This window comes from Helicoverpa zea, chromosome 24 (assembly GCF_022581195.2).
Source record: "Helicoverpa zea isolate HzStark_Cry1AcR chromosome 24, ilHelZeax1.1, whole genome shotgun sequence".
In the NCBI taxonomy this organism is placed as follows: Eukaryota; Metazoa; Arthropoda; class Insecta; order Lepidoptera; family Noctuidae; genus Helicoverpa; species Helicoverpa zea.
Window position 1 is genome coordinate 1,696,667 of NC_061475.1, and position 19,168 is coordinate 1,715,834.

General features: G+C 36.1%; 1 protein-coding gene across 1 annotated transcript; it reads left to right on the forward strand.

Moving 5' to 3' along the window:
• The first annotated feature begins 844 nt into the window (after positions 1-844).
• LOC124642333 (juvenile hormone epoxide hydrolase-like) lies at positions 845-10,399 on the forward strand. The gene is made up of 8 exons (XM_047180720.1): positions 845-977; positions 5,199-5,381; positions 5,852-6,079; positions 6,344-6,508; positions 8,328-8,474; positions 8,592-8,793; positions 9,121-9,355; positions 10,140-10,399. Exons 2-8 carry the CDS (start codon positions 5,199-5,201, stop codon positions 10,366-10,368), a joined length of 1,389 nt encoding a protein of 462 aa, XP_047036676.1. The 5' UTR covers positions 845-977; the 3' UTR covers positions 10,369-10,399.
• Positions 10,400-19,168: the final 8,769 nt, after the last annotated feature.

A 19,168-nucleotide genomic window follows, 5' to 3' on the forward strand; every position in this document is an offset into this window, starting at 1 on the left:
CGCTATTTCCGTGGAAGATGGGTAGGACTTTAGTGTGGGACGCGACCTGCGTCGACACTCTTGCGCCATCCCATCTTCCTAGAACTGCGTGTTGTGTCGGCTCCGCCGCTTCACAAGCAGAGGACCTCAAACGGCGCAAATATAGTAGCCTTATCGGGAATTACATGTTTGAGCCGTTTTGGTCGAAACTCTCGGGCCGTGGGGTCCGAGTGCTCACGCGCTTGCGAAGGAAATTTCTAAGCGCCTTGTTGACACTTCCCGTGACCCAAAGGCTGGCTTTTATTTCGCACAGAGGTTGAGCATTGCCATCCAACGTGGCAATGCTGCCAGCCTACTGGGTACATTACCCGGTGACAGCGATGAGGAGCAATTTTTTGATGCTATGTATTAGTTTTAAGTTGTATATAGAAGTTTATTTTTAATTTTTAAAATTAATGTAAATATAGAAATAATAAATAGGTTATTTCTTCGATATTGGATTAAATACTTGCAAGTCATAACATAACCAGTCTCAAAAAATTGAGAGCGGAATGTTTACGATAAATATAATATAGGATGCCTTTGTACTACTTTATGTTATTGGTTCTGTTTTCTTTTGTCATGTATTTATGTACTATGTACATAAATAAATAAGGTAAATGGCTAAATAAATAAGTGACATTCCCATCAATAAGTTTTCGAACAAATCTGAAATGCAATAAAAAACGCCGAAAATTGTATAACATCGCAAGAAAGTTTCGCACCCAGATTTTTTCTTATAAACCACTAGTATTTTTTCATTATCTGTAAATTCAGCTATAATTAACTTAATACCTGAACTGCAGTTATCAGCTTTTGTTGAGATAACGCAATGATAAGTTACCGGCGAACGCATCGAGAGACCAGTTAAATATATACTGCGGACCGCAGCAGTTGTGTTTAGTTGTGACTTATATTTATTTATTTGTGTTTTATAAGGCAGTTCTTTTTTTAGAAATGTGAGTACTATAATTCGGTTTATATATAGATTAAAATATAATTTTAACATAGGGTCAGGCAACTTTGCTAATTTTGTAATCAGAAGGAATTGTATAGATCCTTAAAAATGTTTCTCTGAGACTCTAACAGCGCTATTTCTGGGAGATTTTAAGGTATATTTGGCTACTTTTTGTTTTGAAACGACACAGACAACAGCGTTTGGTGATACTTAGTCAGTTTCTATTAAAAAAAAACAGGATTTTAATGTCTATGCTAATATATAACATGTAACTTAATTAACGCACATCCTGAAATTAGTTTATTCAGAATCGTTTACTGAATCGATTTATGTCATTTTTAATATAGGTAATTTTTTATCCCAAAAATAATTAAAACTACGGAAATTATTGTCATATTAACCCTGTACAGTCAAAACAAATTCAAATAGACCGTAACTCAAAGTAATAAGACTTCGTGTATTGTCGGCTTTTTCCGTAGTTTCTTTATGTTGTGTCGAGTCGAGCGGCGCGCGGCGCGATATTTGCGTGCGTAGTAGTACCTATAACCAAAAAGTTCTCCAAGAATTGGTATAACTAATATAGTAAATAACAATGCATATACATGTTAAATTAAAAATTCAGTGTATGTATTATGATTATAACATAATATTCTAATTGGGGTGTTTGAGGGTGTGCGTTAATTACGTTACATGTTGTATAAATAGCAAATATTGGATGGTTTGTTAGAATCGAATAAGCTCCGGATCTACTAAAGCGATTTGAATAGTTCTTTCACTGTTAGGAAGCTACACTTTCTGCGCTGATTATAGGCTGTTTTATCTTGGTACGGGGAAAAGTTTTCCCGGAACGCGGGTGTAACCGCTTGAAACAACTAGTTATGTTATTCCGATTTTAAACCAGAAAACGAGATCAAAACATCCATTTATTTTTAACATCTGCTATTTATACTGGTATGTATGTGTGTTTTCGTTGTTATGTCATCGGCATAATATGCAATATAGAATGGGCCTCCTAATAGACTGACTCTCAGGTTCATGGTCAATTGGCCATATTATTTCATTGATACACAGAGCGCGTAGCGAAACCGCGTTGCTACGGCACTCGAAACTTGGTCCTTTGAGCATTATTTTATTTGCTTTATAACTAGTATTGTGCTAGAAACATTGAAAGTATTTTAATTGAATATTTGAGCCATTGTCTTTTTAATGAAGTTTGTATAGCGGGTACAGCTGCCAATTACATAGTTCAAATAACATTCAATTAACCTATATTGAATAGTAAAAAACAAACAACATATGATATGACTACCTCTCACCACTTGATAACTGAAGTGGTATTTGGTTGCCCGGGTCCATGTACAACACTGGTACTCAATTGCATCCAGTTAGCCTGGAAGCCGACCCCAACATAGTTGGAAAATGCTCGGCAAAAGTGACATAATTCAATTATAGGATAAAAACAAACTCTGGAGAGTTCTGAAAAATGCCAATATGTAACAAAACATACAGGTAGATATCATGATTAGCTTATCTTTTAATTATTTAGGTACATATTACATTTCCAAGCACTGATAGCAATTTCAGGTGTTAAGTATTGTTGTCAACTGCTTATAATACTTATGTGGATATAATTGCGAAAAAGAGGTCAAGGTTATAAAGGATTTTAATTCGAAAAATACCTAATACATAGTCAAAGTCAAAGTCAAATCATTAATTCATTTAGGCCTTTACAAGCACTTATGAACGTCAAAAATATAGCTAAGTTTGATTCTAGTTGCCCATTCCAAAAGAAGCTTCCTATGGAGAAGAACGGGCAAGAAACTCCATGGTTACTCTTTTTTAAATAAAATATGGTCTTACAGTTTGTATGTATTGATACATACAGTAACAGATACACATGTTCATATATAATTTGTACTAGCTTCCATCCGCATTTTCACCCGTGTCCCGTGGGAACAACTGCCTGTACCGGGATAACATATAAGGTGCTTTAATATTACCTGCCAGGACTTGAATGGAGGGTAGTATTGCGTTTATAGATTACAATAGTAAAGAAATTTCGTTTCTCGGAACAGTCAATTCAATTTGAGACAGTAAACAAGTTAAATTAACATTGGCTCTACTCTGCATAACGTGGTTCACTAATTACGCGCGTAGTGTTGCTTCGTCAATGAAAACAACTGCTATCTCTTTCTATCTGTTCTGCAAGAGTGGCAACGCGCAACTCTACTGGATGGTTTTATACTAATAAATTAAGTCAATTTTATACGTATTTTTTTTGTATGAAAAAAAAATATGATAAATAATCAATTATTTATCTTTACTATTGTAATCTATAAACGCAATACTACCCTCCATTCAAGTCCTGGCAGGTAATATTAAAGCACCTTATATACCTAGCCTATGTTACTCGGATAGAGTATAGCTTTCCAGCAGTGAAAGAATGTTAAAATCGATCATGCGGTTTTTGACTTTATCCATTACATACAAAAATTAAAAGATCATCTTTTGAAAGAAAGAAAACTTAATTTTATTTTACTGTTTTCTTGCTTCACATAAAACTTTAAAACACTGCGTTATCGCGAAGTTTCAAACTGTAGACTTTAGAGAGACAAAGTTACATTTGCACCCACTGTTCGGCGCGTACATTGACGCATAACCAAGATTTTTTTGCACTGTCTGTCTAGTTTTTGTTGAAGCATTCAGCCATGTTGTTTTTATGTTCATAATCTACAGTTGAACGAATTAAAATATAACTTATAGGTACATCAACACAACATAATATAGTAAGGGAATTCGTTCCTTGTGCAAGCTGAAGACTACTTGACGGAGTTTAAAACTGTTAGGATCCCTACTAATATTATAAATGCGAAAGTAACTCTGTCTGTCTGTTAGGCTTTCACGTCTAAACCACTCATTTTAATACCATTTGCTACAGCGATAGAGTTGACCTTGAGAAAGAACATAGGATAGTTTTTATCCCGGACTTTTGAAGAGTTCTCTTGGAAACGCGATATAACCGAACTTGACGCGGGCGGAGCAGCGGGCGGAACCATCCGTGGCCTTGCATGCAATCCGGTGGTTAGAGGTTAGGTTATCATTATATAATGATTCACTGTTTATCATTGATAAGAAGATAGAATCATCGTGTTATTGCAATTGATTAAAAATGATATGAATTACTACAATTTGATAAATAACACCTCTTTTGAAGATTTAATATAAAAAAAAGGAAGAACCAAACAGGAAAGATCGTTTTCAGTTGTTACAAAATACTTTTTTTTTAAAGATAAAGTATACCTTTTTCCTTTAAGTATACCTACATGTAAACATCTAAAATATCAATAGATGGGATACCTACGCAATAGATGTATCTATTTATATGGCAAATATAAGCATAAATATATCTATTTATGGGAAATGTGGGAGACAGGACCAGATTTGTTTGCGGGAGAGATTTCGTGTCTATGTTCGACTCCCTCTATGTTTTTATGAACAAAATCGTATCAGTTTTAATAACAGTCTCGCTTTTGAGAAGACTTTTGGTTTGAGGTTTGGGTTAGTTCGTGGTTAAATTACACTGGTCAACAGCATTTTTGGTGCAAAGGTGAATTATTTCATTTCTTATAGATTATTTGATAGGTAATCGAAGTCCAGAACATAAAGTTGCACTAGCACGTAGGGATTTAGAGATATACCCCTCCTAAAGTACCAAAAACGCGTTTTTTTATTGATTACAAATCAAATATTCTACAAGAAATTGTATTATTAATAAATAAAAATTGTAATATTTCACCTTTGCACCAAAAAATAATAATAATTTGTTGACCAGTGTTATTTATTATATTTATATATTGATTAGGGTAAAAAAATATTCGAGAGAGTCTGATACCGGCTAAATACCTGATCTTTGTAATGTGCGTCATCATATCACATTCATCTTCATACTGATTTACGAGCCCAAACAAACAGACTCTTGATTCCATAATCTTATATATAAAAATTAATTGCTGTCCGTTAGTCTGACTAAAACTCGAGAATGGCTGGACCGTTTTAGCTGAATTTTGGTTTTAAAATGTTTCTAGACGTCCAGGGAAGGTTCAAGCGAAAAGTTCGCGGGATCAGCTAGTTTATATATTTGTAATCAATTAAAAAAATGCCGATCTATGTTATTTGCTTCATATAAAATATTACTTTATTTCCATTTTTTTTTTATCCTCAGATGGCGCGACTTCTTTTCATAGCGCCAATTTTGGCGGTGATCCTAGTTCCCATATACTTCGTATTCCTCCAGGGACCCCCTCCCTTACCCGACATTGACCTCAACGAGTGGTGGGGACCGGAGAGCTTAAAAGCCAAACAAGACACCAGCATCAGACCCTTCAAAGTTGCTTTTGATGACGTTGTAAGTACCAGACAAATGGGCAACCAAAATACTATTGAAAATAGAACAATGTCAGGTTTCGGCCCAACCAATCAACTTTTAAAACTGAATTCTCACGGACACAAAGTTCTTTACTACAACAATTTACATATAAAATACTAACTTCTTATAAAATATTTAATTGTTATCTAGAACCTTTCCAAAAAAAAATATCATGTTAATAAGTAATGATTTTGTTTATCGAGTTCAGGTTTTTCGTTTGAACATTTTGGTTTTGGGAAGTTCAATGCAAAAGTGGAAAACATAGAAAAGCTTCTGACATTAAACTACACAAAAAACTGCAAGAATTTTCACTATACATGAAATATTTTTATTGAGCCTAAGTTATACATAGGTACTCTCAGTCTTTCGTTTTGCTTAGACACGACTTTCAATGAATGATTTTTTCCATACCATGTCTTAAACCAACGATTTCTACATTCTGATTTCAGGCCATCAGAGACTTGAAAGACCGTCTCAAAAGATCACGGTCTTTCACCCCACCACTAGAGGGCGTGGCCTTCGAGTACGGTTTCAACAGTGGCCAGTTAGACTCCTGGCTGAAGTACTGGGCCAATGAGTACCAGTTCAAGGAACGGGAGAAGTTCTTCAACCAGTTTCCGCAGTTCAAAACTAACATTCAAGGCCTTGATATACATTTCATTAGGGTTACACCTAAGGTTAGTCGAAGTTTCATACATACTTTTTTTTCGCTTCAATTTTTTTTTTGATGTACACTGGCCTTTAACTGGTTGTATGTCGCTAATCATAAAACATGCAACTGGTTAAGGCTGTAATTGACCGAACCACTCGATCTTGATCACATATGTGTACAAAGTTTCATGAAGATCGGTTAAGTCGTTTTTGAGTGAAAGTGAAGCAAACGGAATTTCGCATTTATAATATATATATGATCTTCTCAGAAAAGACCAAATTCTCCACAGGTGCCAGCAGGAGTCGAAGTGGTTCCTCTCCTTCTTCTCCACGGATGGCCAGGTTCCGTCAGGGAGTTCTACGAAGCCATTCCCCTCATCACTGCGGTCAGCAAGGATAGAGACTTCGCCATCGAAGTCATCGTCCCAAGTCTGCCTGGCTATGGATTCTCAGATGTAAGTTTCTTCTTAGTACTTTGTTAGAATCATAAAACATCGACATCTCTCTGATTTCTCTCCGGTGGTGTCGAATTGTCGTCCCATCGGACTATGAGAGTGAAGGAATAATGAGTGCACCTGTGTCTGCGCAAATGCTTGTGCACTATACTATGTCCTGCGCAGTTGGCTTGTCTCCTTATGTACCTATGTATACATATGTGGCATTTGTAGACGTTAGCAATTGTACGAATTTCCTAAATCTGTTATCAAAATACGAGTAAGATTTTTTAATATAACTTCGTCGCTCGTGGAAGATATGACACTATTTACTTGTACATAATTTTCTACCTAATCTTAATTACTGATTTTAATCAACCTAAGTATCTTATTATTTCATAACAGATACAGTAAATGCGTGCATCCAATGATTACTACTTTTTTTGGTCATAATGATTTGAAAAAATCGTTAATATTTTACTGCCTCATGTTATTTCAGCAAATATTGGTCTTACAAGGTTTAATTCCAACATTCTAAGCACGCAAATAAATAATATTAATACAAAGAATAAAAAATAATAAAAAAATACATACATAAACACAGTTCAGGAGATACGTGAATCTATACTAATATTATAAAGCTGAAGAGTTTGTTTGTTTGTTTGAACGCGCTAATCTCAGGAACTACTGGTCCGATTTGAACAATTCTTTCGGTGATAGATAGCCCATTTATCGAGGAAGGCTACAGGCTACTACAGGCTTTTTATCCGGGTTCGTGCAGAGGTTCCCATGGGATGCGGGTGAAACCGCTGGCAGAAGCTAGTTTATTATAATACTAGCTTCTCGCGTTCAAACAAACAAACTCTTCAGCTTTATAATATTAGTATAGATTTTGTTTATCTTCGTACTTATAAATGGGTGCAAGCATCCACTTACATAAAGAAATAGTTCAAGGTATGCACAATTTAAGTTACCTAACTATGTAGCAGTCATCATGACTTGACATAATTGTAGGATACTCGGAAAATATTTATCTCGTGCCAATATTATGCCTTGTCACGGTTTGATGACAAAAAAATATCTGCCAAAGTCCGTATGAAAAAATGTTAGGTATTTACTTTGTTATCGTTGGTCAATATGACGTAATAATATATTTTACTGTACCTAGAAGTCAAAAAAAATTCATCGTAAATTGATATTTACGATATAGGTATGTACCTAGTTTTAATCGACACCTGAATACCATTGTATAAAATGGATTGCCTAACTGACCTCTTTAAACCGGGTAACAACTTATTCCATGGTAAGACTTGTTGTCAAACTTTCTGGCTTCTAATTGCGCTTAATCACTGCCAGGTGTACAAATTTAATGATAGTCGAAAGTATAATTTAACGTCCCTTCCGAATTAAGGAGGTATCCTTAAAACATTTACGTATTAACATGCTTAATTACGGGACACAACCAATGAAATAGCAGTAACTTAAGTATAACTTAATTTTAATATAATATAGGTAAGTACAAACAATACAAACTATTAAACATAACTAAAAAAAAGTCTCAGTGTATGGGTTGGATTCCAGGTCAGGCAAGCATCAAGGCAATTTTTCTAAGTTCTTAGTACTTTCTAAGTATATCTTAGACACCAATGGCTGATAAAAAGGTGAAGGAAATCATCTCGAGGAAACCTGGACTATAGTTTGAAATCACCAAACCGGCATTGAGCAAGCGTGGTGCCTTCTCCGTGTGAGAGGAGGCCTGTGCCCAGCAGTGGGACGATAAAAAGGCTGCAAATAACTGTATACTCCAATGATGAAAATAAAACTGTTTTTCCTTTTGCAGGGAGCTGTCCGTCCAGGACTCAGTGCCCCCCACATTGCCGTCGTGATGAGGAACCTGATGCATCGCCTCGGCTTCAAGCAGTTCTACGTGCAAGGTGGCGACTGGGGCAGTCTGATCGGCACCTCCTTGGCTACCTTCTTCCCTAAGGTAAGTTTCTTCTGAACTGCAGTTTAAATCAAACTTTCAGATTTCCCTTTAAAACAAAACACAAAAAATCGATAAGTGCAGCCTACAGGAATCTATTAACACTCATTTTGCTTACAGGAAGTCCTGGGCTACCATACCAACATGGGTGCTGTTCTGTCTACTAAGGCCACATTGATAGAGATCATCGGATCTTTCTACCCTTCACTCATTGTGGAACCTCACCTAACCGACCGCATGTATCCAATGGGTCAGAGATATGCTACTCTGGTTGAAGAAATGGGCTACATGCATATCCAAGCCTCCAAGCCTGACACAGTTGGTAAGTTTGAGTATAGACTTAATTATGATGCTCCCCTCATTGCTGCCGATGTGCCTTACAGTAGTTTATCACCATATCTATAATATATTGTTGAGTTTAAGGATTAATCTTTCGAAGCTTTGAGTCAGAGTGTGAACCTATGTTTAATAATGCATGGGTAGAAGCGACTGATTAAAACTTTATTTGGCCAATGTAGCAATACTGCCAGCCATACTTCCAGTTGCCAACGTTGAGGAGGGTGTTTCGATTATCCATTTTATAAGACATTTGTCCAATACAAATAGAAAAAACGTTGTTACTAAAGTCTTAAATGTTCGTAATTTCCAGGTGTTGCACTCACGGATTCCCCAGCTGGTCTCCTGGCATACATTTTGGAGAAGTTCTCCACTTGGACGAGGAACGAGCACCGCTTGAAGGTCGATGGAGCCCTAACATTCCGCTTCACAAAGGATCAGCTTATAGATAACTTGATGATGTACTGGGCTCCAAGTTCCATCACCACCTCGATGAGGCTGTACGCTGAGAGTTTTAACTCTAAAATTTTTGGGCTGAAGCTTGACGAGTAAGTATTTAAAAACATTTAAAGAGGTTAGGGATCGTTTTCGAAACGGTCGATATCTGAGGGCGTCTGGACGTGCTGCTGCCGCTTCGATCCAACACGGTTTCACTAGTAGCCGCAGCAGCATGCGGCCTATTTAATCAAACAGAGGCAAGCTAGCATTTAAAACGTATCTTAAATTATGTAAGACAGAATTTTAATGTCATTGAAGCTGCTGCCCGCCCAGATAGGGAGCTATTTGAATTTATTATTGTTTATCATTATTTTATCTTATTTAGGCCATGTGATTAAATTGCCATTAATCGGTCCCATAAAATTTACTACACATTGATACAACACTGCACAAGCAAAGCATATATGACAGATGCTAACACAATGTTAGTTTTGTAACAATCTTTGTAATGTTGGTACTACTTATTGGCTATAAGACAACTGCAGCTTATTATGATTTTTCAAGTTCAATTTTCAAAGCAAACAGTTGTTTTAAAAAAGACGGTTCAATCCTGTCGGTGAACTTGCGCCTTAGAGAAAACATAAACAAAATCAAATATCGTTCATTCAAACCTGGCTGCCAAACAGCACTTTTTGACCGTCAGTTTATGAAAGACAGCCCCCAAAACGCCCACCATTCACCACTTCCTATATGTATTTGCTGAGAAGAACATTTGCACATCAGTGGTAACTGTCATGCACCTTAACTCAATAGTAATAAGTACGATTTTCCTATAAAACTGTTACCACTGACCTGAAGTTGACTGTACGTGCCTAATCATTTATTTTTCCTCAGGATTCCAACACCAGTACCAGTTTGGGTGATCCAAGCGAAGTACGAGTTGGCATACCAGCCTCCTTGCATCCTCAAGCTCAAGTTTCCCAACCTTCAAGGAGTAACAGTCCTGGAGGATGGAGGGCATTTCCTGGCGTTTGAACTGCCCAAGGAATTTTCCGAGGATGTCCTGAAGGCCATGGCGGTCTTCAGAAAGCTGTCCAAAAATAATGTGAAGACTGATTTGTAATTTTAAGTTGCGATTAAAGAATTGAAGAAACTATACTTCGGCCGTTCAGAGAATGCGTTCCTGACACCTATCAGTTAGTCACGACTAGTGATGGGCACAACATAACACTGAGTTCGTTACCGTTCCTTCAAAATGAACCGCCGCATTATTTTAAGATTATTTTCGTTTTAAATTGGCGGAATCATTTGTTTTATATTTTAGTTATTTAAGTGGAAACCAAAAAAAGGTAATATTCATATAATAAAATTGTTTTATTTATTCTTTGTTACAAGTACATTGAATTGAATGTGCGAACAGAATATTAATCAGACTCCGATTTGCTTGAGGAGGTGGTGTCTTCATCATCATCTTCGCCTACATGTATAATTATATTATTATCAATAACAGAATCAATCCTGATATCTCGGTCTAACAAAAGCCGGGTAATCAAATAAAAACAGATCGAAAACACTTGAAAAACGTGGTCTATGCGCACGAAACGACAACGGACGACTGTTTTAGCGTCACAAAATGGCGGCCCATAACGCCATTTGGGGTTACCATTTTTAATCTAAGTATAAAAATGCGGTTTGGTCATAGTTTTATTTTTATATTTCATAAACGTTATAATTAAGTCTTATAGTCCATTATTTTCCAATTCTTAAAAAGAAAATCAAAACGTATTATTTTATATTATAACTGTATAAGAACAGATTACGATACTTGCCTGTTATTTTTAGCACAGCACTACAAAATATAAACCGCTGACATAACCTTGTAATAGCGCAGTATAGATTTAGAAAAATATTGTTTACCAAGTTATTTGACACTCAGTTTGGCACAAAATTATAACATTCATTGATTATTGATATAATAATGTTGTTTTAATGCTCCTCAATTGTTAAAACGGTAAACAACCAGCAAAAATATTTTTATCGTAACTGCAACGCCATTGCAAAGTTACGTCGTCAGTTCAATCGCGACGTGTCAGGAACGCATTCTCTGAATGGCCGAACTATATTTGTGTTTTAGATTTTAGCGTCGTGAAAATCATATTCAGATTGTTTTTTGCATTCCATAATGTACATAGGTATGTACATAATAAATAATAAGAATGTGACAAGCGGAAAGGTGGAAATATCACCGAACAAAAGACAAGATCAACAGATAGTACTTAGAAGATGAATAGTTTCCAGTTACCTCCGGGCAACCCGATACCCCTTGGTAAGACCGGTTGTCAGACTTTCCGGGTTCTAACTACCCATGATAATAGCCAAAGATACCCAATTTATCGTGACTTCTGAAACACTTAAGTAAGTATTCGACTTGACAAGATGGTCAATAAATATAGTGCATGCAGTGCTCTTTTTTAAGTGATGTGATGAGGCACTTAGATATAAGTTTAAGTATATAAAAAAATCATTTCGTGCTAGTTAAATTCGTGCGAATTGACTAGTAACCCAAAATAGGAACCAGTAAAAATGTATTCAGTTGGAAAACGATATATTTGTCACACTGCCTTTTCACAAAAAAAAATCTCTTGCACGGAGGCTTCCATACAAACCGTTGATAATATTGATTGCTTATAAAATATTTAAATAAAATTATTGTACAAAAATAATGACGTGTGCTAGGTAGGTATTTAAAATATTGATTTGATAAAATGTTTTTGAATTCTGTAAGTACTGCTTTTGTCAAAATAGTAGATAACACATACACAGCAGATTTCGTACGTTTTGAAATAGTTTGTAGTTCGACAAAAGTACTTATTTGTAAGAACCAAACAGCTATTTTTGCACTTCCCGAAGGAACTACTTCAAGTACAGCATTTTATTTATTTATTTATTTATACTTTATGTACAAAATAGGTACATTGGCGGACTTAATGCCTCAAGGCATTCTCTACCAGTCAACCATCGGGTTAAAGGGAGAAAATAAATAGGTAGTATAAAAAAAAAAGAGAAAGTCATGAATAGATATGAATAAAAACATATTACAATACATAAATACTTAATACATAATAATAATATATATATATACAGGGTTACTGGTAAGTAGACCGCATCCTTTCAGGAGGTGATGGTATAGGTCAATACGGACAAATTTGACCCTGGGATACACTGGGCAAAAGTTAACCCGTTTCAAGATAATCGAATTTCAAGATCAGTCGTCTAGGTACACGTATAAATTTTCATTATTAGTCAAAAGTCTCGTTTTTGTGGATTTTTGTATGTTTTTGGATAGAGGATGAATCATTTCATAATAACAAACCATAAAACTGTACAAATCACAGAGGAAATTATAGCGAACAGGAATTACTTTTTTAGTAGATATTTTCTCAAAAATATTACTCTTCATTTTTTTGTGCAGAATACTTAAAAAACATCTACATTTATCTAGCTATCCAAAAAGCCACAAAACACACAAAAATCCGCAAAAACGAGACTTTTAACTAATAATAAAAATGTATACGTGTACCTAGACGACTTGTAAAGAAAAGATCTTAAAATTCGATTATCTTGAAACGGGTTAACTTTTGCCCAGGGTATCCCAGGGTCAAATTTGTCCGTATTGACCTATACTATCACCTCCTGAAAGGATGCGGTCTACTTACCAGTAACCCTGTATATACATAAAAATAAAATATCAAATCGATAAGAGTGACGACGACTCAATTAGGTAAAGAGTTTAAATAATGATGGCGAACTTTACGCTTGAAGGAATACTTACTGGGTGCCTTTTTTATGTCAAGGGGAAGAGCGTTCCAGAGTTTAATTGCTGATACAGCAAAAGAATTAGCCATAAATCCGGTGCGGTGACATGGAATTTCGAGCAACAAATTCTCAGAGGAACGCAGGTTACGGCTATGAGAACTGCCCAATAACTTAAAATAATTTAGAAGATAATCAGGAGCACAGGGATCGTTGAGAATAGAAAAGAGTATACAGAGAGATCTAAGGGATCTTCTATAACGAATAGGCAGCCATTTAAGCTGAGAACGAAAAGAGGAAACGTGATCATATTTACGAAGGCCGAAAATAAAGCGTATGCAGTTATTGAGAAGACGATCCATTTTGTTGAGAAGTTCTTGAGATAGATCCGAGTAACAAACATCAGCATAGTCAATGATGGGAAGCACAAGAGACTGTACCAAAGTGGTTTTAGTACTGATAGGAAGGAAATGCTTGAACCTGTAGAGAGATCGCAGCGTTAGAGTAACCCTTTGACTTACCTGGTTAACCTGCTTGGACCAACTGAAGTTGAAAATAGGTTCTGTGGGATAGATGACAAACTTCTTGGAAACCAGAAATACAACAGAATATACCGAGTACAGTTAGCCATGTATCCTGTTTCCACTTTCGATACCCAATAAACGCTGAAATATAGTTGGGGGGAAACATACTCTTGATGGTGTTGGCTTCAGACCGGTCGTTAATGATGACCAGGTGGCCACCTTCGGCCAGGCATATTCTGTGCGCCTCGCTCCATGTCCTGAACTCACTGTGGAACTTGTAACATCTCTCATTCCCTGGTGTCATACTGAGGCGGTACTCTGTAAATATGACGAGAAGGCTGATCAACTTTGAAGAATTCGTGTACAAGCGGCTTAGTTACAATGTTTGGTGTTAAACTCTCTATTGCATTTTGTACATATCGGAAATAAGGGGACACTTTGAAGTTACAACCTTTTTAAGCTTTCATTTAACATGCGAGGCATGTAATGAGTTCATGTACTGTATACGAGACCGATTGAAAACATGGAATACCAAAGAGTTGAATAAGAAAACAAACTTACTATAGTCAAAGGTGCCGCATCCATTTAGTCTCGCCAACCTGTCGTTTTTTTTTTTTGTAGCAAATGTACGGCAGATATGTTGAGCAATTTATAGGACTGACTTTTTCATCTTTTTTTTTTTAATAAGAATAAGAATCTTTATTTGTATGAAACACGGGGTAGGTACATAGATATAACATTTGTTATAAGTTCTGCATGTTTCGCCGTAGCATCGGCATACAAATATAAATAAAAAACATATTTATCAGCTAGAACAAAATTAAAAACGAATAACAATTTAAAATCTTAAAAACTAATAATACAATATTAAGAATTTATGGTACCTAACCTAAACAGTTTTTTCCTTATGAGCCATATACTCGGCCATAGAATAGAAACATTTCTCTAAAAGCCATTTCTTGAGCACATTCTTAAATTTATACAGTGGTGGTTCCCTTACAGTTTTAGGTAGCTTGTTAAATATTTGGATAGCCATACAATAACAGTTCCTTTTAAACAAAGTAGTCGACATCATAGGAAGAACCAACTTACTCGGGTCTCTGGACAAATACTTTCTGGTTTCGCTAACTTTCTCGAATAACCTACCATGTTTTTTAACGAATACCCCAACTTCATAAATGTAGAGGCATGTTATCGTGAGCACTTTAAATTTTTTAAAGAATGGTCTACAGGACTCCATTGGACTAATACCACTTATTGCCCGAATACACTTTTTTTTGGGATATAAATGCTCTATTAATGTCTACCGAATTACCCCATAGTAAAATTCCGTACCTCAAAATTGAGCCTACGTATCCATGGTATGCTAATAGTGCAGTTTTCTCAGATGCGAGTTTACAGCATACACGAACCTGTTGATACGTTTGCAAACATTATTTACCTGCACTTTCCAATTACAATGTTTATCAAGGAAAATCCCTAAAAACTTTGCTTCATCGATTTCCTCAACTTTTTGGCCGCGATAATTTATTTCTAAATTTTGAGATTTGCTATTGTAGTTCCTAAACTGGATAATTTTAGTTTTAGATATGTTAGTTGTGAGGTTGTTTTCATCATAATAAGACAAGCAATTCTCAGGTTTCTTCTTATCAAAACGTTTCATCCATTTCACCGGCATATCGATCAATGGCACTCCTAAAATTGACATAACAAAAAAACAATGTTAAAAGAATCGTAAGTATCTGTAGATATATCTGGAGACCACGCACTAGCAAGCGCAGCGTGGGACGTCCACCAACAAGGTGGACAGACGACCTTATAAATGTCGCCGGAAGACGCTGGATGCAGGTCGCCTCCAACAGGTATCTGTGGAGATCTAAGGGGGAGGCCTATGTTCAGCAGTGGACGTCCTATGGCTGAGATGATGATGATGATACATGTATAGGCAAGACGACCTGGCATCACAAGCAGCACCCGTTCACATGTATAACGCGAGGATCAGCCATCGCCCCCCTCGCACATTTTTGAGGGAGGGAGGCAATCGACTGCCGATGCTACCGCAAGCATGCTTGTCAAACTTGTGTTTTTTCCTGCTAGGTATGCCTTTGGAAATGCTGGGCCTGACTTACAGGTAAAGTAAAACATTTATTTATTTATTGGTATTTCAATTGCTTTTTCTTGCGATGCATCCGTGCGAGTAAGCAGATATTTGCTATGAGGTGCGAAATCGCAGTTTTGTGTGGGAGCCCTGAGCCTCGAGGTCTACAAACGAACTTACATAACGTAATCATTTTAATATTATTAAATACTAGCCGTTTTCCCGCGGTTTCACCCGCGTCCCGTGGTAACTACTGCCCGTATCGGGATAAAATATAGCCTATGTTACTCGTGGATAATGTAGCTTTCGAATGGGGAAAGAATTTTTAAAAACGGTCCAGTAGTTTTTGAGCCTATTCATTACAACCAAACAAACAAAGTTTTCCTCTTTATAATATTAGTATAGATTAGTAATAGATTGAGAGTTAATAGCACAACGAGATGGTTTTATCAATTTAATTTGTTTGATAACTGAAAGGTTAATTTTATTTATTTTCGTGCCCATTGGCATTTGAAAATTGGTACTTAACTAATACGTAAATCAAAAATGAGTACTTGCCTATATGTTATAATTATTTACGCGTACTCTTACTTTATAATTTCAGTAAACTTAAAAAAAATGCTAATTATACCACAATATTATACCACAATATTAACATGCGTATGAGGATAGTCTCAATGTTTATATTATGATGGTGAGGACAGAGGCGGCGTAAGGCGTGGGCGCCGTGGGCCACCTCCTATAGCCTCGCGGTACAAGGGACCAGGCACCTCAAAAATTTTTAAGCATTGCTTTAAAGAGTAAAATAAAAAAAAGATATAAATGAATTTAGTTGTGAAATATGTTTTATTAGTCTAGCAACATTTTCCGCCGACCAGTGCGGGGAATCCCTTGTTTTATTCAAATCCAAATCAAAGTACGCAACACATTATCTATTTGGGGCAATTACGCAATCCCTTTAAAAAATAATCATTGAATCAAGAAATCAGAAACCGTCAGTATTTTAACATGATATTTTACCATAGATCATTGACCCCTATAGTGGAACCATGTCCTGACTGCTAACCTGATTGCATAAATATCACAGGCGGATTCATTGTCAGTACTATGGTGACATAATTTTTAGTAGTAACTTAGTAAACTAGTTTCGCCACGTCTGTCCGTCCGTCCTCGCTTAATCTCAGTGACCGTTAGCACTGGAGAGCTGAAATTTGGTACGACTCTGTATATCATAATAATAATAAATCATTTATTTCAGACATACGTCCATAATTTTGTTATTAACAGTATATCTTAAAACCTAATGTTAGTTTTGACAACACTACACAACACATTAAAACAATTAATTTGCAGCATGAAGCCGCAACTATCTTTGTAACATGGGGGCCTCCCACTTATCTGCAAATACATTCAGGATAGTGTTGGTACTGCAACGAACGCGAGTAGGTAAGTAGAGAGGCGCACCTTTTCCTCATTATAGCTGCAAAGCCATCAACCCTCGCATCGGCAAACATCCCTGACGCACTACAACGCCATGGCAGCCCCAACAAAGCTATATAAATCACGCCAACAAAGTGCAAAAATAAAAAGTGGGAAAAAATTGTTTTATTCAGGTACACCCCCCCCCTCCTACACGTAAAGTGGGGGTGTTTTTGTCCATTTATTCGACACTTCGTAGTTCTTTTTTTAAGTTATTTTACCTACAACATTGTTATGCATGTTTGTGAAAAACAATATGCATACATATAGTTATATTGTTTTGCTTACTACTTTAAAAATAAGCAACGGATGTAGAGCAATAAATAAACACATTATTTTGTGCTAATACAAGTCACCAAATAATATTAGAAATTAACATCTGGGTCAAAATGTTATTCACTAGATAGTAGATAGGTAGGTAAGTATAGATAGTTCAACTCAGATTTGCGCGCGGCCCTATGTGTGCATCGGCTTATAAATATACAACTTTCATTCGTGTGACAGTGACGTCGTCCGAGCATGACGTGTTCTTATCGCTTTTTGTTATGGGTACAGTCGTTTACGAAAATGTCTAGTTCTTCACGGAGAAAATGTTTTAGGAGTCAGGTAGCGTTCCAAAAAATGAAACAACATTCAGAGCTTTTTATTATTACATTTTACAGTTTTTCATTATTTTCTCATACGTTTTTTCAAATTGACATTGACAGTATCTAAGAAATAAATGAGGTGAAATATCTAAGATGAATTAAATACTCCTTACATATTTTCTAGCTCGGGGTACGCGGACAATAAATAAAAGTGTCGACTAAGAATGTAAAAAAACGTATAATCTAGTATAATAATGTAAACAAAATGTGTGGTGAATTTTAAAAAAATATATTGCTTCGCATAGTGTCGACCAAAATAAGACGGAAATAATGAAACTCATAAATGAACGTTTAAGTCAAATTGATGAAGGGATTTTGGGTAATACTTGTCGATATGTACAAAAGAAAAAAATAAGAATACCTACTATAGACATTTTGACATGGAGTCAAAATTTATAATTGACCTTGGTGAGAGTAGCGAATCCGAAAATTCATCATTTGATTTTTCAAGTAGCGATTCAGAATCATTATAAATAAATAAACATTAAATTACGTAATAACCGTTTTTCTTTAAATAGCCGTATACAACCCCTAAATAACTGTATTTGTACCCGACTGTACCTCTTGTCACGCACACAAAGTCACTGCATATGTACAAGGGTTACCCACACATAAGGCCGCGCGCAAGACTGAGTTGAACTTACTATACCTACGTTATTTGGTCGTGTTTTGTTAAATAATGTAGGTATGCTATCTCTATAATATTAACAAGTAGGTCCCAATGATTTCTCGTACAAGGCACGATTATTGCTGACTACAATGTAATTCGAAGTTTATCGCAAACTGTTATACACATAGAGTTGTTCATTATGTATGTTTGTCTGTACCAAGTAACCTTTCCGCCATGTTGACTGATAAAGCACAGCCATTCTTTGTGCTAACTTTAATTATTAAAAATGTAAAATTTTGTTTGTTTGTTTGCAATCTTGTTTGTTTGATCCTTGGCAGTCGTTATGGGTAGTCAGAACCCAGTAAGTCTGACACCAGTCTAACCAAGGGGTGTCGGGTTGCCCGGGTAACTGGGTTGAGGAGGTCAGATAGGGCAGTCGCTCCTTGTAAAGCACTGGTACTCAGTTACATCCGGTTAGACTGGAAGCCGACCCCACCATAATTGGAAAATGCTCGGCGACTCAGTGATTCCACAAACACCAGTTTCACTTATGCTTAAATTGTACCTAATCCAATCAAACTTTCACAACTTAACGACTTTGTAGGTAGGTACATATTTTATTTATTTGTTTCAAGCATACCTCAAAATAAATATTAGATACAGTATAAAAATATGAATTTATATCAAACACTTTTAGGCGTCTGTGGCTTTTTATTATCTCTACGGGTGACACAATGGGACATGACTAGTGC